At 41.2% G+C, this 22,319-nt stretch overlaps 2 protein-coding genes across 6 annotated transcripts in view; both read left to right on the forward strand.

Moving 5' to 3' along the window:
* The window catches only part of tnrc6ba (trinucleotide repeat containing adaptor 6Ba), a 21,276-nt gene extending 8,518 nt beyond the window's left edge, over positions 1 to 12,758 (forward strand). For 3 of the 5 annotated variants that reach the window (XM_067370069.1, XM_067370071.1, XM_067370070.1), the window contains exons 5-21: positions 23 to 2,830; positions 3,056 to 3,217; positions 3,346 to 3,518; positions 3,613 to 3,681; positions 3,965 to 4,171; positions 4,945 to 5,064; positions 5,317 to 5,451; positions 5,568 to 5,678; positions 7,039 to 7,240; positions 7,856 to 8,017; positions 8,125 to 8,292; positions 8,385 to 8,525; positions 8,805 to 8,897; positions 9,052 to 9,267; positions 9,413 to 9,483; positions 9,607 to 9,746; positions 10,493 to 12,758. In XM_067370069.1, coding sequence (XP_067226170.1) covers positions 23 to 2,830; positions 3,056 to 3,217; positions 3,346 to 3,518; positions 3,613 to 3,681; positions 3,965 to 4,171; positions 4,945 to 5,064; positions 5,317 to 5,451; positions 5,568 to 5,678; positions 7,039 to 7,240; positions 7,856 to 8,017; positions 8,125 to 8,292; positions 8,385 to 8,525; positions 8,805 to 8,897; positions 9,052 to 9,267; positions 9,413 to 9,483; positions 9,607 to 9,746; positions 10,493 to 11,060 — 5,546 coding nt within the window. In that variant the 3' untranslated portion in view covers positions 11,061 to 12,758. Of the gene's footprint in view, positions 1 to 22; positions 2,831 to 3,055; positions 3,218 to 3,345; positions 3,519 to 3,612; positions 3,682 to 3,964; positions 4,172 to 4,944; positions 5,065 to 5,316; positions 5,452 to 5,567; positions 5,679 to 7,038; positions 7,241 to 7,855; positions 8,018 to 8,124; positions 8,293 to 8,384; positions 8,526 to 8,804; positions 8,898 to 9,051; positions 9,268 to 9,384; positions 9,484 to 9,606; positions 9,747 to 10,492 lie in introns of those variants that run through there. The other 2 variants (XM_067370068.1, XR_010892767.1) reach the window with 2 other exon arrangements.
* Positions 12,759 to 14,052: 1,294 nt separating this feature from the next.
* Positions 14,053 to 22,228, forward strand: csnk1e (casein kinase 1, epsilon). The gene is made up of 12 exons (XM_067370072.1): positions 14,053 to 14,140; positions 14,264 to 14,325; positions 14,885 to 14,981; positions 15,071 to 15,181; positions 15,266 to 15,414; positions 17,717 to 17,945; positions 18,029 to 18,199; positions 18,293 to 18,441; positions 18,525 to 18,723; positions 18,901 to 19,037; positions 19,117 to 19,185; positions 21,145 to 22,228. The coding sequence occupies exons 3-11, from the start codon at positions 14,906 to 14,908 to the stop codon at positions 19,147 to 19,149; spliced, it is 1,254 nt and encodes a 417-aa protein (XP_067226173.1). The 5' UTR covers positions 14,053 to 14,140; positions 14,264 to 14,325; positions 14,885 to 14,905; the 3' UTR covers positions 19,150 to 19,185; positions 21,145 to 22,228.
* The last annotated feature ends 91 nt before the right edge of the window (positions 22,229 to 22,319 follow it).

Here is a 22,319-nt window from a genome sequence, read left to right on the forward strand (position 1 = left end):
AAGTTTGGTATTTTGTTCACAGATCCAAGCCAGGGCCCTTTGGGTCCAGCTGCTCCCTCACTGCCCCATACGTCATCCTCCTCATCAATCGCTGCTTCTTCTTCAAATTATGCAAATTCCATGTGGGGGACCAGCTCTGGCAGCCAACCCCTCTCTCAGGGCAGGGAAAAGGTGATAGTGGACCGGTCAGACCTGGAGGAATGGCCCAGTATTGCTGCTGGGGATGGGTCAAAGGCAGGGGATACAGCAGGTACCGGAGGTGCAGACGGTAGCGGGATTCCGAATTGCAGCGCCTCATGGGGTGAGAGGCATCTCCAGCAGCAAGCTAAAGTTGTGGGAGGAGGGAACGGGAGGAAAGGAGTCAATTCCGGCAGCCCCTCCCCACCCACATCCTCTGGTTCACCCAATGAATGTATGCAGTCTGGTAGTGTTTGGGCTTCATCCTCCCATGAACTCATAGGGGGGAATGTAGTAGCAGCAGGCTCATTGCCCCCCATATCCAAAGCTGCCCCTCTCCCAGGGAGCTCCGATAGCTCCCTTGGTGTCAGCTGTGGGATTCCAGGTGCCAATTTTACCCCTAATGCCAATCCTTCTGCTTGGCCAGCCCTGGTACAGGACGGGGCTGGGACAGTTGCAACAGAGGGTGGCTCCTCTTCCCTCCAAAGCTCATCCTTGTCTGCCAGCAACCCTCTTTCTGTGAATCAAGCTTCTCATCAGCACCAACTTCACCAAATGCAATCCAGAGACAGAGAGCCACCCAGTGGAGAGTGGGGTGGCGCAGCACTGGAACCAGGAGCAGGACCAAAAAACACAGGGGTGGCAGAGGGGGCTGATATGGACTGTGGAAGCACAGGTGGAGGGGACGGCTCTGCTTCCTCTTCCTCCTCCACCAGCTCATCATTGTGGAGAGCTCAGCCTTTCCCTGCAAACTCCAAAACGGGTGCCTCAAGAACTGAATCTTGGGAGGATGGAGCAGGGGGGAGCTCCGTGTCTGCCGAAGGTGGGAAGGCGTGGGGTTTTGCCAGCCAGGAGGATAGAGGAGATTTGACAGGGGCAAGTGCGTGGGGAACAGCAAGTAGTGGTCAGACCCCCGGGGTATCTCAGGGAGCGTGGGGTGGGGACCATATGTTGGTTGGGGAGTGGGGGGCATCCAGTGGGGTTGGGGGTGTCAACAATCCAGATGGGAAAAATGGCTCCAGCAGTAATAGCAGCAGCAGCGGCGGTAGTGTCGGCAACCCGACGACTTCTTCCTCCACACCTTCAACTATGACAAGAGCTTGGGACAATCAGAAAGGAGTTGGGGATGTAGGAGTAGGTGAATCGAGTGAGTGGGGAGGCCAGGGTAGCAGAGGTGGGGGAGGTACCTCATCCTCCAGTGGTGGAGGAAACTCCAGAAGTGGCAATCAGCGCCATGGCCACCGCACTCATCAGCCTCCCAACCCTGAAGTGGCCTTACAGAATCTGCTTAGCCGATCTGACCTGGACCCCAGAGTGCTGTCCAACTCTGGTTGGGGTCAGACACAAATCCGTCAGAATGTGGCATGGGATTTGGAGGGAGGAGGCGGAGCAGCAGCACCAAGTGGGGCAAACTCCTCATCTACAATGAGTGCACCTGCCCACGCCCACCCATACTCTGGTTCTACTGGCACCACGACTACTGATCCATCTTCCTCCCCTATGCTCCAAGGTGCAACTCTGAATGCCAACTTGAACTCAAACTCCATCCTTGGACCACCCTCTATTTCACCTGGTGAAGGTTGGGACAACAGTAGTAGCAACAGCAGTTCTTCTTTGCATGCCCGAGGCCATCCACCCTCAGGTGTCAATATCCAAAACCCTGGCGTCTCACAATCTGGAGGTGGAGGAGTTAATTCAGCTGGTGGGCAGGGCAAGCCATCTGGGGGTTGGGGAGGGACTGCTTCATCAGAAGGCCCAGGGAAAGGTTGGGACAGTGAGGGACATGAGTGGCGAGAACGTAGAGCAGGGAGATCATCAGGCGGGTGGGGAGATTTCCAAACACAGGGTACTCCATCATCTGGAGGAGGTGGCTGGGGAGACAGTCAGGAGGAGAAAAGAACAGGTGGATGGAAAGAAATACGGGGGGATGCAGGCAATTGGGGACCAGGAGGTAGCAATGACTGGGGAGATAATGAGCCCAAACCATGCAGTGGGGGTTGGGGGGATGGGAAAGGTGGAGGAGGTACTAGTGGGGACTCAGAAGTGGGTACATGGAGTAATTGGGATGAGGGAGCTCCTAGAGGGGCGTGGGGAGCTGGAGGTACAGGGGTGGGTGGAGACATGGGTGGAAAATCTCACCAAGCCTGGGGTGGGAAGATGCACTCGTCACAGATGCCAAACAGCCAATTGGCCTCACAGAAAGGCCCGGCACAGCAGCAGCAGCAACAACAATCACAGCCTCAGCAGTGTCAGTCGGTGGAAACGGGGGCCATGCAAGGGGGCTGGGGAAGACCGGCAGGTCCTTCAGCCCAGGGCCAAAGTTCAGGTTGGGCTTCAGGGCCTATACCCCAACTTTCCAGTGGCTCTGGAGACACTTCAGAGCCCAGCGGTTGGGAGGAGCCTTCTCCACAGTCCATCAGCAGGAAAATGGAGATTGATGATGGAACATCTGCTTGGGGTGACCCCAGCAACTACAACTCCAAATGTGTCAACTTATGGGATAAGAACAACGCCCCTTCTGGCCAGGCACAATCAGTGTCCCCTCAGCAGGGGCCCCCAACCCTGCAACAGCAGCCACCTGGAAGAATGCCAGCAAGCCTCGGGAATAGGGACATGACCCTTGCACATTCATCAAGCAAGGGGCCTGGAATAGGTAAGTCACTTAGACATTTTATGTCTATTGTAATGAGAATTCACTGCTGTTTCTTTTAACTGGTGTTCTTTTTGATACGAAATGGATTGTCAGTACAGCAGTGGTGAAAATTAAACAGTCATTTTGAAAAATGAAGAGTGACATTAGATATGATCTTTCTTTTGCTTTTATGTAGCATACCATAGAACTGCATTTATTAAAGTATTTCCTTTATTTATCTTTTAGCCTCTTCTGGATGGGGAGGTAGTGGCTCTCCTTCCAGCCCATGTGTGGACAACGGTACTGCAGCCTGGGGTAAACCTACTGATGCTGGTTGGGTCGACCCTGACCCTGACCCTGTCAAGGCGTCAGGTTGGGGGGACCCCTCCCCGAATCCAGTGAAGTCTGGTGAGTCTGGATAATTTTTGTGCTAGCGATGATGCTGCTTTGAATGACTGAATGTGTTTTGAATTAAACCTGATCCTGAATGTATGCATACTTCTAAATATTTTAAAGGGATTATTTAATTTTTATAGGTTCAAAGTCTATGCAAGAAGGTTGGGGTGAAGGAGAGGGCTCAGTCAGTGCTTCACGTCACTCCAGCTGGGAGGAGGATGAGGAGAGTGGTGGTGTATGGAACAGTGCAGGTTCCCAAGGCAGCAGCTCCTCCTACAACTCTGGAGGCTGGGGAGCAAAGAAGGGCAACAAGGTATGTCAGTGGTCAGGCTAGGTTCAATATTTATGCAAATTTGAAACACAAGTTACTTTATTAGTTACTGAGTGTTCCATCTAATTTACTTCAGGGTTCCTTGAAGGGTGCAGACTCTTGGATGAACCCAATGACAAGACAGTTTTCAAACATGGGGATTTTGGTAAGAAATTATAAAAAACAAATTTTAGATAATGTAGTTTTAGGATCTTACATTTTTGCAAGTAAACATAGGAAATTGCTCATTTTATTAACATTTAAGAATGCACTGATGCAAAATTTGACCTAAAAAGATTTAAATAATCAGCTGTAATTTAATTGCCAGGTTTAATAATTGAATTTTCCCAGCTATCAGTGAATAGTATATTGCTCACTAATATATCATGCATCTTTATTAATATGTTTGAGTAAAGTTTGGTCTATGAGGTTTACTAATTTGTTATTAGGGAGAGGACCCCAGTGGTCGTTCCTTGGATCTAGCCCCTGGTCCTCCACAGGACAAAAAGATGGAAGGAGAGAAGCGTGGTATGGGCTTGAATGAGTACAATGGAGAGATGCGTAAAGGAGGACGTGGAGCGGGAACAGGAGCAGTCTTCCGTTCACCTGGTTCCAAAGAGGTGGGGGCATGTGAACCTGGGCCTTACTATGACAAGGTATTTGCATCTCCTTATGTTTCTTTACATGGTGTTTCGTTTACTTATCCCTTCAATTCTTATTGAACTCTTTAATTTGGATCTTTTCTGTCACTTTGGCCACATTCACACAGCAGCAGAATAGAGTCCTGTATTTGAGTCCTTATTACGGTTACATTCACACACAGTATGGTAATTTTTGGGAGTGACAATGCATTCTCGCTGTGTGAACAGAACCACACTGGACAACTAGCTGTGTCACGTCATACAGTGCAAGAGAGTCACTCTTCTAAGGTGTTTTGTGTGTGTTTTTGCTTTCGGTAACTTACTGCGACAGAGATGAGAGCTGTGTGTCATCTGAAGGTGTTATTTCCAGTCACTGTTCTCCACCGGAGCGACTCCTGTCAGTTTTGTGTTTCGTGTGTGCATCGGTTAAGGACTCCAGCTAGCGTGTTTACATGCTGCTATTGGTTAATGAAGTTTTGATGGATGAACTCACGGTTTAATTAGTCTATTGTCATGTCAAAAGTGATAAGACTTTATAGTTTTATGGACGCCGCTTTCTTTAATATTACGTTGGTCACAGTCGTTATGGTTACTAGTAAGAGAATACGGGCTTGACTCTCACTGTACGTTCATACAGACAGTGTTCCAGACGCTACTGTAAGTTGCTGTGTGAACGAGACATTTCAAGACTCACACCTATAAGTACATATGGTTGTCAATCCCAAAAACTGACAGTGTGAACGTGGCCTTTGATTAACCGTTTTCTAATCGTCTATCCATTTCCTCAGGCGAGTGGTCAGTTGTTTAGTAGCGGAGGTGGGATGGCACAGTCCAGGCACCAACCAGGGGTGCCGCCCATCAACCCATCAGTACGAGCGCAAGTGCCTCATCAGTTCCTGTCACCTCAGGTACTTAATAACACTGTATATATTGTTAATATTACTTCAGTAGTTTGCACAACTGTTATGTTGACAGACAGGTCAATTTAGCTTTGGACATTTTGATGAGGTTTTAAAAACTTTTTGTCTTAAAAGTACTGTGAACTGATTATACTCAATAGGATTTCATATTGTCTTTAAGATAAGTTCTTGTTAAGTAATGCAGCTGTCTGCAATATAAGTCAAAAGTGATCTTCGTAATAGAACTAATTTCTGCTGCAGGTGCCAGGCTCTGTGCTGAAGCAGATGCCTCCTCCCAGTGGAGGTGTTGGGGGAGCCATCTTTCCTCCACAGCTTTCCCCACAGCACATTGCCATGCTCAGCAGCATCTACCCCCCTCACATTCAGTTCCAGCTGGTGGGTAACTCCAGTTGCATGCACAGTACTTTATCTATGCAGGCCAGACTCACAATACACTCCCTAGAGTTCTGTTTGTTTTTTCTTTTGACTCTGTGACTTGTACTTTCTTGCAGGCCTGTCAACTACTACTACAACAGCAACCGCAACAACAACAGCAGCAGCAGCTGCTGCAGAACCAGCGCAAGTTTCCCCCAAACATACGTCAACAAGCAGACCCCCAACAGGTACTGTCTTCACCCCTTTTTTTGCAAATAGGACAATATCCAAGTGATTAGTTACTGCTAAAAAGTAGTAGAACTTCACTAGACGTGTTCACAGCAGTAGTAATTGCCGTGATTTCTAGATGACAACCCGTTATGTTCTACTGTCCTCTTTGGACACTGAATTGTTTCTATGGCAATACTATTAATGCCAAAATGAATGTATGTAATTTAAGTAACAAGTCGACGAAATCACTATACAAAAAGTAACAGTATTTATGCAGGCTACATTCACACTGTCAGTCCAAATCCGATTGTGTACCCGATTGGAATCTGATCTAAAATTATTGACTGTCCACATTGTGCATTGCAACTGTCCAGATCTGATTGGTGTGTCCATGAAGCTACATGAAACTGTATACATTTAATTTTTAGTTTTTATTGCATTTCATTGATTATACCATTTTATTCTTGCATAATTGAGACATTAATAATAATCAATTATAGATTTAAACTAAAATATATCAAAATAACTGCTTAACTACATTTTACTCTTAAATCCACTGCAGTTTTGAATTTCGCAGTTTCAGCGTTCAGGTACTCCTAGAAAATTCCAAAGTTAGCAGAATATTCAGAATTTACAAGTAATTACAATTGTTACGTAACTATATTGTACATACTGGTTTCATATTTCAGAATTTATATTTAATGGCTTGGTCTGGCATAATTATCCATTTACAAAGTTACCATTCAGCCTAATTCTTGTGCATCTCCATATAGCAATTTTAGAGAGCTGAGAGGTCTGTTTACTGTGTAACAATCTTTCTTACCAGGCCAATTATTGTAAAGTGCTTTGTATAATTCAGAATGTGGTAGAAATTGTCTATTGTTAATTACTATTCACTGCTTATCATTCTTTATAGACTCCATTCTGTGTAGTCAATAACTAATATTGTTCAATATCCCATGTTTAAAAAGATACTTAATACTTGGTAGCATGCATGATCACAAAAATAACTTGCAAAGCAGTCTCGATTTGTGCATTTTTTTGACTCATTGTAGCTTGTATACTGCTATATTACTTGGTCAAATAAATTTTCTGAAAGAAGAAGACTGGCAAACATCCCTTTTGCTTCAATATAAAGAGACTCGATATTTGTGTAGATGTGCCACACGAGATGATGCTGTAGTTTGAAGTATAGCAGCATAAACAGCATAGCACAACAATAGCAAAGATGCTGTTTGTTGTCATCTGCTCTTGTAATGTGAAAATGAAATGAGGATCGGGGTTTAACCCTCCACAGTTGTGGACATAAGAATATGAGTTGCTTCTGAATTGCTCCTGTGTTTGAATCATTTGAATCATCATGTTTTTTTTCTCCAGCTTGCCAGAATCATGGCTGTTCTTCAGCAGCAGAGACAACAGCAGCAGCAACATGTGGGAGGTACAGGGGGTGGCTCCAAACTCTCACCTTCTCACCTTGGTGGGAGTGGCCCAAAGATGCCAATGTCGGATGCCATCTCACACCCTGGCTTGGTAGGATCTGTAGCAGACCTGCATCAGAAAACACAAGGAGCTTATTCTGGTGAGATCCAGTGCCTGATAAACCTGGTATAAACCTGATAGGCTGTATATGAAATCACGCTATTTAATGCATAACAATTGTGGCAATAAAAATTATATTCATTATACATATTTACTAAATTAGAAATAGTTGGATTAAAAATAAATATGTAAAATTAAAGGGGGAAAAAACATTGTAAACAACAGTACACTAATCTGGAATATCTGTGTGCACGGGGAATCATATTTTTCATCAACAAAAAAGGCTAGATGGAGCTAATTTTACATAAAGTACAAAAGTTTGATGTGTCCCTATCCAATTCACATGGATGGAGCATCACAGACTGATGTTTAATATTCTCTATATTTTCATAGACAGGACTGTTAAACAAAGCAGTATAGTACTACAGATGGAGAATGGACGATATGTGCATCTGCGCTCTGGGCAAATAACAGTCCGTTTCCAACACTTGTTGACCAAACAGAAAATGCTGTTAATTAAAAAAATGCCAAATATCAGCCGATATAAATCACCCTTAGCAATATATTGATCGACCACTAGTGTCAATTCATGTGGGAGCTTGATGATGTGGTTTTTTGTAATGTGCCCTTTTCTGTCCCATTCTGTGTCTTGAAGGGTTTGGGCCTGGAGTGAGCCTCTCCGGTCTGGAATTGGGTCCCATGGTTGGTGGCCCAGCTGGGCTTAAAGACAGTGGGGGGCAGCAGTCTCGTTTCAAGTGGATGATGGAAGGTCATTCCCCAGCCCCCTCACCTCCTGATAGCACTCTCCATAAAAATGGTCCATTACCTTTTTTGTGACGCCTACAAAATTGAGTTATAAAAAGGAGTTCATATACAATGTCTTATACAAGTTTTACTTTAATTGTTTCTTTTCCTCTGATATAGGTCCCATTGCTGCTCCTCTCAAAATGAGAGGTGGTTCCCCATATTCCCAGTATGAGATGCTGGGAGGGGAAGGTTTGGGTGTGCCTCCTCAAGGGCCATCAGATCACTGGCACAGAAGTCCTGGAAACAAGATGGGCACCAAGACTGGCACATCCAGCTGGCCTCCAGGTAAATAGTGATTTACATCTAAACATTAAAAATCTAATCTTCATTACTTGTGAATGTGTCTATAATGAATTGAAATGTGATTTTCACTTCAGAGTTCCAACCAGGAGTGCCTTGGAAAGGAATTCAGAGTGTGGACCCTGAATCTGATCCCTACATGACCCCTGGAAGTATGCTGGGCTCATCGATGTCAAGCCTCAACGACACTGAGCACCAATTGCTAAGAGACAACACAGGTACAACTCTGTCTACCAAACTGATTTCAAGAATTTAAGCATTCATATCAAAAGGTTTTCTAAGATCATAAGAATCTTTGATTGACTCAAGTGTGTCTTAACATTTGTCTGGTAGTGTATGATAACATTTATTTTCTTCTTTCAAAGGTAGTTCCTCTAGCAGAGACACATACAGAGCTCTATGCTTTGAATTTTTAAAAGTCATTTACATATTCATGTAAATACTAACAAACAAGTCTTGTATTTTGCATTTTGCTTTTTTTGTTGTTGTTGGAATAGAATCAAATCCCTCCCTCAACACCTTGCTGCCTTCACCTGGTGCCTGGCCCTACAGTGCCTCAGAGAGCCCCCTCAACAATGCACACAACCCAGGTAAAAAGAAGCACTCAATGTCGCTTTTGATTTGATTTCAAAGAAGTCCCATGAGACTTAATTTCTTTAGCTCTGTACTGAATTTCCATAATTTGTTCTTACTTTCCAGTTTCAATAGTCTGAATATTTTGTGCTTTATTTCCTGTTCTCACAGCTAAGTACACAGACTACAAGCCCAGCTGGCCACCTGAGCCTATAGGGCACAACAAGCCTTGGAAGACCAATCGCAACAGCTCTCATCTGCCACGCCCACCTCCTGGACTGACCCATCAGAAGCAGCCATCCGTTTCTCCCTGGGCGGGAGGAGGCCCACGATTGGGTAGAGGCTGGGGTGGCTCTGGAGGCGGCCAAGAAAACAGATTTGGGCCTGGTAATATACCACACCTTTTAGAAGCTGAAAAACATTAATGAAAAGTATTAATTGAAGCACTGTTTAGACATTCACTCAAGTAAATTCAACCTGCTTTAACTTTTATTGAACGACCAGATCATAAATGGTCTCTCAATCTGTGTAGGTTCTGCGTGGAGTGATGGAGGAGCCTCTAAGGGGAGCTGCTGGTTGGTGTTAAGTAATCTTACCCCTCAGGTATCCATGTTATCCGTTACATTGGCAATTTTTTAGACCATTTTTCAGTTGTTTTTATCTTCTGTTTTTTTTTTTTCTTTCTCAAATTTCATTGCGGTGATTTGTATCATTTGTTCTCTGCAGATTGATGGCTCGACTTTGCGGACTATCTGTATGCAGCATGGGCCGCTTTTGACCTTTCACCTTGGTTTGACCCAAGGAAGTGCTCTGATTCGCTACAGTACTCGCCAAGAAGCAGCCAAAGCCCAGAGCGCACTTCACATGTAAGTGTCTAAAAACCATATCCTGACCCAGATCCATCAATATAATAGTGATGATAATAATAAATAATGTTTTTTTCCCATAGAATTTGAATTTTTCACATTTTTAGCACCTTATGAAAACCCATTCCCACCTCAGAGTAAAAGATAAAAAGGTATTTTTGTGAGCGTTTAAAATGGGTCATATTGTGAGATATAGTCATACTTTGAGATAAGATGGCAATTATGAGAAACAAAAGTGCAATTGCAAGAAAGTTACATTGAACAATATCACAATTATATAAAAAAAACACATTTATGAGAAACAAAGGTGCAGTTGCGTGAAAGTTAGTTTCTGAGATGTCACAATTATGAGAAATATTTGCAATTACAAGAAACAAAGGACCAGTTGCAAGTAATAGTTACTTTTTTGAGATGTGTATGTTTAGTCACAAATGACAAATACAGTTGCATTTACCTATTTCAATATATTTTCTTGGTTACACTTTTAAGGTGTCCGTGTCACTGTAATTATATTACTGAGTAATATTAAGTAACTACATGTACTTACTATAGGTTTAGGATGAGGGTTTGGTTTAGGGTTAATTGCATATAATTTTGCATTTTTTATAGTTATTACTACAGTAACTACATGTAACAATGACACTGTAAAATAAAGTGTTACCATTTTGTTTTACTGTGTGGCACAAATGGGCTTCCATACCTTGTAGATTTCTTCCTATCTGTAATCTTTGAAATTTTCATCCCAGGTGTGTTTTGGGTAACACCACAATCCTGGCCGAGTTCGTGAGTGAGGAGGAGGTCGCTCGCTATTTTGCACATTCCCAGGCGGGATCTGGCGGAAGTGGCAGCGGAGGTGGCGGGGCCGGTGGTGTGGCCGTCTCCGGGCCGGCAGGTGTGACGGGGTCATCGGGGGCCGGGGCTGTGGGTACAATCAGTGCTGGGAGTGGCGAGCGAGAACGATCCGGAGTGGGAAGTTTGACAGCAGGAGGAAACAACAACGGTGGCGGAACTGGGCCCTCTGGCACTACCTGGCAGAGTTTGGATGGTACGGGCAGCTCCGCTGACCCAGGCTCTGCCCAGGGAGCAGGCCTGAGCATTTTTGCCCAGTGGAGCAGCAATGGTGCTGGCGGCAGTGTGGGCAGCAACACAGGGGTCGTTGATCCAAGCAGGGCAGGGTTGTGGGGCGGCATGACTCCAGGGTACACAAGCAGCAGTCTGTGGGGGTCTCCAGCTATGGAAGATCGGCACCAGATGAGCAGCCCTGCAGCGCTGTTGCCTGGAGACCTGCTGGGTGGAGGCGCAGACTCTATCTGACTGATGCAGCCACTTACAGACAAATAGACATGCAGCAACACTCACACACAAAACAGATATATAAATATAACAGTTATCCTCCTTTATTATCACAAACAGACGCAGGAATATAGGAACATTAATCAGAATACAGGCAATTTGCGTATATGCCTTCTGTCACTCGGAAGGGTGCATAATGCATAAATATACATCCAAGTATTTAATATACATTCGTAACACCTATGTAGACAAGATTCAAAGGTAAGCACTCAAACAGCAGATGCAGATAAACACTTTTTAGGTCTGAGAAGCAGACCGACTGCATTACGAAACCTAGCAAAATGCATTAAGACAAAATTATATAGATGACACTGGTTACAAATGTACACACACTGTCATTTTTACCTGAGCAGTGTTTTCGAGCTCCCCGTAATCCGATCTCTGCAATGTGGAAGAGTGGAGGAGCAGATCGTGGAAGTAAGGCAGTACATATACATGCGCACACACACACACCAACACATCCCATTTCTTCTTACCCTTAAATGAAGACTTCAGCAAGACTTGAACAGGACATGCAAACAGTTGGACTTAAATACTGACTCAACTGGATGAATCCTAAACCTTGAGGTCATAAAGATCACACTCGCATACTGAGACGCTCTCACTCAGGCATGCACTGTAAAGGAGAAACCAGACAAAAAAAGGACAAAAATATGCATCATACAATGTTTGTTGAACGCTTACATTGTTACGGCTCCATTTTCATGCAGACTCAAATTACTCAAACACTGTTCTGATGTCTGACAAACTGTATCTCTTGTCTTTTTTTGTTTTAAATGATGGTGAAATCCAGAAATGTTTTTTTTTCCCAAACGCTGACCTCGTTTTTTTTTTTTTTTTTTTCTTAATCGAGTATGTTGTCATAATGACGATCACTTGGATGTTACTTAGCTGTAAAAGGTGCCCTTTCTGCCTGTGTGTGCATGAGTGAAGTCCCAGGTAAAGAAGGTGACGTTCAGAGTGTTTGCAAGGCATTGATGAATGTGTGGCAGCCAGAGATTAACAAGCATGGTGCATTTACAAAGATCAGTGCTGGATTTAGGGAGGTGAGTAAATGTATGAGTGACAGCTTATTTCAGGTGTTTGATGTCTATGTGTGCATGATACGTATGCAGGTGTGGCTGTGTGTGTGAGCGAGAGAGTGTAGACAGCAAGTTCAAGAACATTGGCACTAATGAATATTTCTTAAGTTGTGGTTTTAGCAGCCTTTTTTGTTTTATATATTGTCTGAATTGCAATAATTATAATAAAGAAAAAGATTTTTTTAGAAGATGCAACCAACTGAAGGCATTCATACTGAAACATGAAACATGCCAAACCTTATTGTACCAAGCTGAGCTGGATGGGTGTTTTAGGAACACTTAAAAGTTACCAGTTGTTTATTTTTGTTGTTGTGTACCATTATAAATTAAGGCGGGCTTTATCACTCGTGTTCAGGTTTTTTTTTTTTTTTTTTTTGTTTCTGATTTTACAAAAGAAATTAATTTAAAAAAAAAGAACAAGACAATTAATAAAGGTTGAATTTAATTTTGTTGTCAATTGTGTGCATTTTCCTCTATACTGTCACTTCTGTTCAATATTTTCACTGCTAGGATTTGCTCCTTCATGCTATAATATATCAGGTTTGTAAGGGTCACCCTTTTATATTCAATCTGTGTTTTGAATGGATGAACTTGCTAATTAGGTCTTTGTTAAATAGTTTAGACCAGTGGTTCTCAACATTTTTGACTCTGGGTCTGTGCATCTACGACATTCGATGGCCTCATGACTTTTCCATGTTTTTGTGACTGGACGGACTTAAAATGTGCATTTACTCACAATTTCTATATAACGTTTTCTAGTTATCCCAAATGTCCTTTGTTAAATAGTTTAGACCACTGCTTCTCAACCTTTTTGAATCTGGGTCTCGTTGTCTACGACATTCGATGGCCTCATGACTTTTCCATGTTTTTGTGACTGGACAAGGACTTAAAATGTGCATTTACTCACAATTTCTATATAACGTTTTCTAGTTATCCCAAATGTCCTTTGTTAAATAGTTTAGACCACTGCTTCTCAACCTTTTTGAATCTGGGTCTCGTTGTCTACGACATTCGATGGCCTCATGACTTTTCCATGTTTTTGTGACTGGACAAGGACTTAAAATGTGCATTTACTCACAATTTCTATATAACGTTTTCTAGTTATCCCAAATACCCTTTAAATAGTTTAGACCAATTGTTCTCAACCTTTTTGACTCTGGGTCTTGGAGTCTACGACATTCGATGGCCTCATGACTTTTCCATGTTTTTGTGACTGGACAAGGACTTAAAATGTGTATTTACTCACAATTTCTACATAACGTTGGGATAATAGTTATCCCAAGCTTTAAAATATTGTATATATTTTAAAGCTTGGCATAACTAGAAAATGTTATATATTATTTATAAAAATGCGTATGGAGTTACACAATGTTGTTTTTTGTGACTTTTCACCTCACCATATATCCAAGACAATGGTAAGAAAGGGAAAAAAGTAAAGTAATATCTTTATTTTTAGTTGTTTTGAGCTCATTTTGGCCTGTTTGGGAACCATTTGTTTAGACTCGTAATGTTGGAAGTGTTTTTTTTTTCCGCATTGCTGACTGACTTAACATTATACCGTTTATTACACGTCTACCTACCAAATGAGTAAATACATGAAATATTCTTATGTACATAAATATACTGGTACAAATAAGGTACCAGTGAACCAAGGCTATGAAAAACATTATTGTATATTTTAAATGCAAAATACATCTTTACATTACCATATGTCAAAACGTGGTTTCTAATACTCTTCTTAAAAGAATTATACCGAAAAGACGTAGAGCTGTATTTCGTCGCGTGCGTGCCGTGTGTAGCAGCAGTGTGGATGAAAATGAGGCTGCGTACGCACGTCAAGCGCGCGGCCCCTTGAAGTGATCCGGGTCCTTCCGCTAGTTTGTGAATGACATCATTTCTGTGAGAAGTGCGCTGGGATACAAACAAGGGAGGCTGCTGCTCGCTAGCCCGCTAATGCAAGTAGGTCAATCCATGTGCTGAGATATGAAATCAAGGATTTAAAAATCTGAGAAGGAAAGCGGTGGTTGGAATTACATTTGTGATGAGACGTATAAAATTACGCTTGCACTCTTCGCTGTCCAGGGTCCTGTCTTACGAGCGCAAGCCTGTCGACCAGCCTCACTTTTCCACCACCCTCACGTTAGGTAAGAAAGATGTTCCTGTTTTAAGGTCATATCAGGACATGGGTGCTTAAGATTCATTTAGCTGTCGTGAATAAATGTAAATGTCACCACTAATATCAGTTTGTGAAACCTCGGGATCAACATGGTCTTGGGTGCGGCTGCTACAAAATTGGCTGAAAATCGCTGAAGACAGATTCGTCTTGTGTGCTCAATTATGCAAACGCCGTAAATCACTCACGAAAATGGGTCATTTTCAATAGATTCCTTATTGTAACGTTCATAGTTTGCACATTGATGATCTGCGATGATGCCAAGATTAATTTTTAACCTCTTCGTTGCAAGTTCGTGGGAATTGAACAGCAACTGTGTTCACATCACATGACTCAGATGTCAGATGTCAGATGCATGACTGCCAGTGCTTTTCTGTCTGAAATGTGAATTAAATCTGAGCTGGAGGAAATCATGATGTTAGTTAATGCTGAAGTGAGCATCGGCTGTGTGCTAAAATGCTAAAATGTAATTGTTTGATGAGACTAATGTATTTGATCTACATCATACTAATATTTTATATGATTCTAAGGCTGTTTTTAGGGAAGGAATCATGGAGTTACGTGTTGGGAGTAAATACCGTCTTGGGCGAAAGATTGGAAGTGGCTCCTTTGGTGATATTTATTTGGGTAAAATTATTATTTACATGATTTGATGCTACTGATCTAGATTTCATGAAAGTGTTGTGTACTGATGTTGCAAAAATAACATTTTCCAGGTGCAAATATCACATCAGGAGAGGAGGTAGCCATTAAACTGGAGAGTGTGAAGACTAAACATCCACAATTACATATTGAGAGCAAGTTCTATAAGATGATGCAAGGTGGAGGTGAGAAATGATCTCCGTCAGTTTCCTTTCTGATGCTGCCAATGGCTTTCTAGAAATGTTTTTTTGATCTCCTTTCAACCTTAGTGGGTATTCCCTCGATCAAATGGTGTGGTGCTGAAGGGGACTACAATGTCATGGTGATGGAGCTCCTGGGTCCAAGCTTGGAGGATCTGTTCAACTTCTGCTCAAGGAAATTCACACTTAAAACTGTCCTGCTTCTGGCAGACCAGATGGTAATTGCATTGAAAGCATATAAATAAGATCTTTGACAACAAATCCATATTAGCGCTCATACTTAGGGTTAGTTATTTGAATGTACCCCGTATCTTGCACCGTTTTTTACTACTGACATGAGGCCTTGTGTCTTACTGTGGAGAGTGTGCCATTACTTTTGTAATTAATGAGATTCGGTGGAGAAAACGGGCACAAATCCTATAGATTTACATTGAAGGGGAGGCCTGAGCCATATCTAGGGATCGTAATATAATATAAATTTCCATATGGGCCAGTAAACAACCACCCAGAACACCTTAGCAACCGCATATAACAACATCCTCAAAAGAATACCATAGCAAAGGTGCTAAAGAGGATCTTTTCGTCGACTGAGAAACCAAAGACTGTTACTGAGTTTTGGAAATGAGCGCATGCGTAAGAACAACCCCCTCCTTCGAAGGAACGCCTCCCAAAACTTGTATTGGAACTCGAGTGTTTACCACCGGCATTCACTGTGTCGTGTTAGTGGATTCATTATGTCGGACTCACCGCAGGTAACTCATAATCTGCAGTTGTTTCTCCTGTCTCCTGACTAAAACATTGTATGAGGCACCTGTGGAGTGTGGAAAGTTACTGGAGAGTGCAGCCACGCTCGTCTCTCACAAGGAAAGTCATGGCAGTGATTGACAAGCCAGAGGGCCAATCGTTTACGCGATGATCACGTAAACGATTGGCTGATGTTTTTAAGGCCCTACCTCGCGCACAGATTATGTATATTAATATTATTCCTTTCAGTGCACCTAATAAATAGTTTTTTATCAGTTAAAAAAGACAGTTTCAAGTAATATTGCAAAAATGTATAAAACAAAACATCCTCTTTAGCACCTTTAATGTCCTAGGACAGTGGTTCCCAATCCTTTTCCTGGAGTACACCCAGCACTGCGTAGTTTACAAGTCTCACTTATCAAACACACCTGATTTAACTCATCAGCTCATTAGTTAAGACTACAAGACAGGGTGCTGCATCCCAATTTGCATACTATCCATCCTAAATAGTATTCGAAATTAGAATTAGTGTGTCCCAAATCGTAGAATGTTGAAATGAGTATTGCAAAGATATCCGAATGGTCTACTTTTTTTAATTGATACTTATGACTGATTGTGCTCAAATGCATCCAGTCAGAGCCAGCTGCGTTCAGTCGGCGATTACAGTTAGTGTTCAAATTCTGTGCGTAAGTATTTAGTTCTACTTCATTAGAAGGAAACAATCACCGGCTTTAGAATCCAAAGTGCAGATCCATGCACATTGCATAATGGATAATATTACCCACAATTCATTGCACATTGGATGAGGATTCAATTAGAACTACAAACATCAAATAAAAAAGATACAAAAAACGACAAACATGGCGGATGTGTGAGACCGACGGTTAAGAGGTTTAGATAAAGGGGTTTGAGTGAATAATAATCAGTATCTAACCTGATTAAAAGATATTTATTCAATGTTATGAAAGACACGTGGCTGGCAGATCAATTTTGCTACTACATTTCTCTGCGATACGGCAGGAAATTAAATTAAATTGAATGTGGAACATTTTAACTGCGACAAGATGATTGAAAGGGCAGTTTAAACGGTTACAGGATGCACGTAACTAAGTGACAGAGCAGTCTGTTATATAAACAAGCTTGCCCTCTCTTCTGCTACACACTTAAAATGTTTACTTTTTCTTCACAAAAACTGCACATACCTTTAGGGCATAGTATAAGTAGATGAATTGGGATGAAGCAAGGGGTGTCCAAACCTGCTCCTGGACTGGAGGGCCACTGTCCTGCAGAGTTAACTCCAACTTGCCTCAAAATACCTGCCTGAAAGTTTGATTAGATGGTTCAGGTGTGTTTAATTGGGGTTGGAGCTAAACTCTTGGACAGCTCTGCTCCAATATCGTAAATATGTGTCTTTGATAAGAGAGACATCAAAAATGTGCAGTGTTAAGGGGTTCTCCAGGACCAGGATTGGGAACCACTGTCTTAGGATCATAAATGCATGCTTTACTATATAAAAATAGATTAGAAAATGTATATAATTCTTATAAAATACTACATAAAATTTTGGTTTAAAAGTCTAGTTTATCATTTGAATAATCTGGCTTCAGATTTTTATTTTTTTTAGATTAAGTTTTTGCTTATGTAGTAATGAATATTCAGAAGAAGAACTATAAAACCTCAATAAATCAAATTGTAAATTTTAACCTAGAAAAAAATGTTTATAGAATTGAATAGAATAGAATTGTTTCTGATTTGTTTCATGTTTATTCTTTCCAGATTAGCCGAATCGAGTACATACACTCAAAAAACTTCATTCATAGAGACATTAAACCCGATAATTTCCTGATGGGGCTTGGCAAGAAGGGAAACCTGGTCTACATCATAGACTTTGGCTTGGCCAAGAAGTATCGTGATGCCCGCACACATCAGCACATCCCGTATCGTGAGAATAAGAACCTGACTGGCACTGCCCGCTATGCCTCCATTAACACTCATTTGGGCATTGGTAAGGGTCACTGAAATGCATTCTGTTGGTAAAAATGGACTCTATATTTTGGGTTATTCTAAATTTACCTTCTGTTTCCACAGAGCAATCTCGGCGGGATGATCTCGAGTCCCTTGGCTATGTTCTTATGTACTTTAACTTGGGTTCTCTGCCCTGGCAAGGCCTCAAAGCGGCCACTAAAAGGCAGAAGTACGAGCGAATCAGTGAGAAAAAGATGTCAACCCCAATTGAGGTTCTTTGTAAGGGCTATCCATGTGAGTAAATGTGATTTGATCAGCTAAAAAATCATATGAAATTTAATTTCTCATTTAACTCTTTTCTTTTTTTTTTTCCTAATATGTTTCTAGCTGAATTTTCAACCTACATGAACTTCTGCCGCTCACTCCGATTTGATGACAAGCCCGACTACTCCTATCTGAGACAGCTGTTCAGGAACCTTTTCCACAGACAGGGATTTTCATACGACTATGTGTTTGACTGGAACATGCTGAAATTTGTAGGTTTTTAAACATTTTGTATTATTTAATGTGGTGCTTTATGTTGCTCACCTTGTGGGTTTTCCTGACCGTGTCGTGTCAGGGCTCCAGCAGGACAGCAGAGGATAAAGAGAAGGAGCAGAGGGGCGAGGGAGAAGAGAGGGACGAGAGGACCGGCGGTGGACCACCGGGTTCTGCGGCTCGTGCTTTACCCTCTGGCCCCAACCTCCCGGCCCCTAACAGGGTCCGCAACGGCCCAGACCCGGCCAGCTCAACACCTGCCTCGCGTGTGCCGCAGTCTGGTGAGTCCGAGAATGAGCGGAGGTGTTATTGATGTCTGTTCTATTTATGAGCAGGCTATTTTTGAAGAATGTGGTTTCTCTTCCTTATGAAACTGTACCCTTATGATCTTCTGTGTTGTTGGTATTTGAAATCAGCTCTTAAAACAAACTTTGCTTACCTGTTGTTTTGTCTCTCAGGGAACGCATCTCCAAGAGCAGGCCGAGGAGCTGAGCGGGAAAGGAGAGTGTGTTTACGGCTGCACCGCGGTGCTCCTGCCAATGCCTCCCCTGACCTCCCTCTCCGTCATGATCAGATCCGCATCACTCCCCCACAGGTTTTCGTTCATGTACTAGTTTTTCATTTCATTCCCTGATATTTATTTTTGCTCTGACCTCTCTGTCTCTCTCACACAGGTCAGTGTTCCATTCGAACACATGGGGAAATGAGCTCTGCAAGTTCATGGCATTTACTGTTTTTAGGAGGTTAGTAGGGTTTTTTTTGCAATTTATACATACAATGGGCCTCATTCATGAAACTTTAGTAAATGTATGAGCAAATTCCAGCATGTTCCAGTCAAACACATAATAATGTGTAACTAGTATCTTATTTTGAAGAATATTACTGAATATAAAAATGTAATAACAAGCAATGATAACTTCTCCTTTTTTGTTCAGTCGTTGTACAAGTAGGATGATTGGTCGGTATAATATTTGTCCTGCCCCTCCTCCACTGTGATTGGATGGCTGGGTAAAAAGTGACAGTGACAACCGCTGCCTACTACCCAAATTTGAACAGTTAAAAATAAATAAATAAATAAATAAAGGCGGCAAATGAACTCGTGAAATATTATTATGGTACATAGTGCATTAAAAATTCAATGTCATCAGTTTGCCTAAATTAGAACACAGAATGTTCAAATGTTTTACACACCATTTACACTTGGTAGGGAGCAGGTGTAAATTTCTTTCGTAACAGCAAACATTTTGAAAATTTTAACATGTTGAATCAAAATTTGTGTCATAACGGCTTTATGAACGATTTACACAAAAATTTATTCCACTTGTGTTTCATGAATGAGGCCCAATGACTTGAATACCTTCTTCTATCCTAAACATGTTTTTAATTTCTGAATTAAAATGATCAGAAATGTCAGGGGAATACAAATGTCCTGGTCTAAGCATGAAAGTCTTGAAAAAACCTTATTGGCATAAAATTAGCAATGAAACATTTTTTGTATTTTTAAATATTATAAATATTAACACATTTGTCCACCAGATCAAGATGATGTGGAAAGAAAAAAACAGGAAATTATATCATAGAGAGGACTTCTGCAGACAATTGCTACATCCCAATCCGCATACTATCCGTCTTAAATATTATTTGTAATTAGAAGTAGTGTGTCTCAAATCATAGTATGTTCAAATAAGTATTCCAAAGATGCCTGGATGGTCTACTATTTCTGGTTATAATTCGAAGTGCAGATCCATGCATACTGCATAACGGATAATATTGCCCACAACCCATTGCGCGTTGGACGAGGATTCGATTAGAACTACAGACACAAAAAAGGCGGATGTGCAATTGGGTTTGAGTGATTAATAATCAGTATCTAACCTGATAAAAAAAAAAATTATTCAATGTTATCAACATTATATTTAATCTGCAACAGCATTGCGAACTTTTATAAACATACGTTTGGTCGTTAACTTTTAAAAGCATAATTTTTGAGAGTCTCCACATGAATGACACATGACTGGCAGATCAATGTGCTACTACATTTCTCTCCGATATGGCAGGAATGTGGAGGATTTGAACTGTGACAAGATGATTGACAGAGCAGTTTAAACGGTGACAGCAGAGCGGTCCGTTAAAGACGCAATTATGACGAAGCAATATGTCCCGAAGCTTGCCTACTCTTCTGCTACACCCTCAAAAAGGCATATTGTAAGGATTTTAGGGCATAGTATAAGTAGGCAAATTGGGACGCAGCAAATGTCAATAAGTCTGAAATCAATGTGTCCTTTAGTTCAGGTTGTATAATGTCATATGGCACAACCCCCTGTTACAAAAGATTTCTGTTTCAAATAAATCCTATTCTCTATTCATGAAAGAATACTCAAAAAATGTACCAGTTTCCACAAACATATTAAGCAGCATAGCTTGAGCACCAAATCAGTATTAAAATGATTTCTGAAGGATCATGTGACACTGAAGACTGGAGTAATGATGCTGAAAATTCAGCTTTGCCATAACAGAAATAAATTATATTTTAAAATATATTAAAATATATAAAACAGTTCATTTAAATTGTGATATTTAACAATATTACTGTTTTTACTGTTTTAAATGTGGATTAAAAGAAGAGACTTCTTACAAAAAAATCTCACATTCAGTATTTCCCTGAATGTTGCTAAAGTGTTTTCATTTACTTCATTTTGCAGGATTACAACAGACCACTCCCCTAAAGCATTTATATTCATCTTTCTATGTAAAACGGGAGTGCGAAACAGAGGCAAGAAGCAGAAAGAAAGAAACCACATTTTTGTAACGGACAAAGTGCTCCACCGTCCTCACGCACTGCAGGTTGTTGCTGTTGGGATGAGACATCGAAGATACAGACGCATGTGGACAGTGGATAGGCAGGTTTATTGAGGATCACAAGACTCAAGACTCAAACAATGGAAGTGGAAAAGAGAATTTTTACCTGCGACCTGATGAAGGTTATTTTGGTTGTTCTCTGTTTTGTCTGAAATGCCGGGAAAAGGACTTGCTTGTTGGACTGTAAAGTTTAAAATTGAATATTGATAGAGTGTAACAAATGTATCCCTTGCACTGTTACTTTAACACAAAAAGTGTTGTATGTTGACACCTTACTGATGTATGAGGTTTTGTGGAACCATCTTTTCCATGTTAAATTTTAAATATGCAAAAGTTAAGAATCTCCAAGAATTGTTTCCAGTCAAACTGGTGTTTTGGCTGTAGACGTCACGGAATGGATGCGTCATGATTGTGCATTGAACAGATGACAGATAAATTATTGGAGGTATTGATATCAATACCTGCTGTAGTGAACTAACTTAAAGATCAATTTGAGCATTAGTAAAGGCCTGAACTCCTCTCTTACAATTACACAGCTGAACAATATGGTGTACTGAAAATTTGATATGAAGACTCCTGCATTGACATTATGACAACCTCATTTATAAATAAACACACATATCAAAGTATGAGTGTTTCAGCTTGTTGAACATTGTGGATCTTAGTGAATTTACTGAACATTTTTTGCACGGCTGATGTAAAAAGTAACATGACCAGAGCTGTTTAATTAAAGTTTACCCCTTTGAAAGGATTATTAATGGATTATTAAGATTGTCCTCCTGTCTTTTGAATGAAGCTCAATACATGTAAACAGTGGAAAAACACAGAGACAAAAAGTAAGAGACAATAAGTAACTGGATTTTTTCAAATTATAAAATTGTGGATTTCAAAGTATTATTTATTGCATTAAATGAAACAAAATAAAAGAAAAATACATATGCATTTATTTTTGGATTATCATTCCCTTTCCCCACAATTGCATTATAGTAAATAAAACCAAACAAACACACACACACAC

This window comes from Chanodichthys erythropterus, chromosome 19, assembly GCF_024489055.1.
Source record: "Chanodichthys erythropterus isolate Z2021 chromosome 19, ASM2448905v1, whole genome shotgun sequence".
Classification (NCBI taxonomy): domain Eukaryota; kingdom Metazoa; phylum Chordata; class Actinopteri; order Cypriniformes; family Xenocyprididae; genus Chanodichthys; species Chanodichthys erythropterus.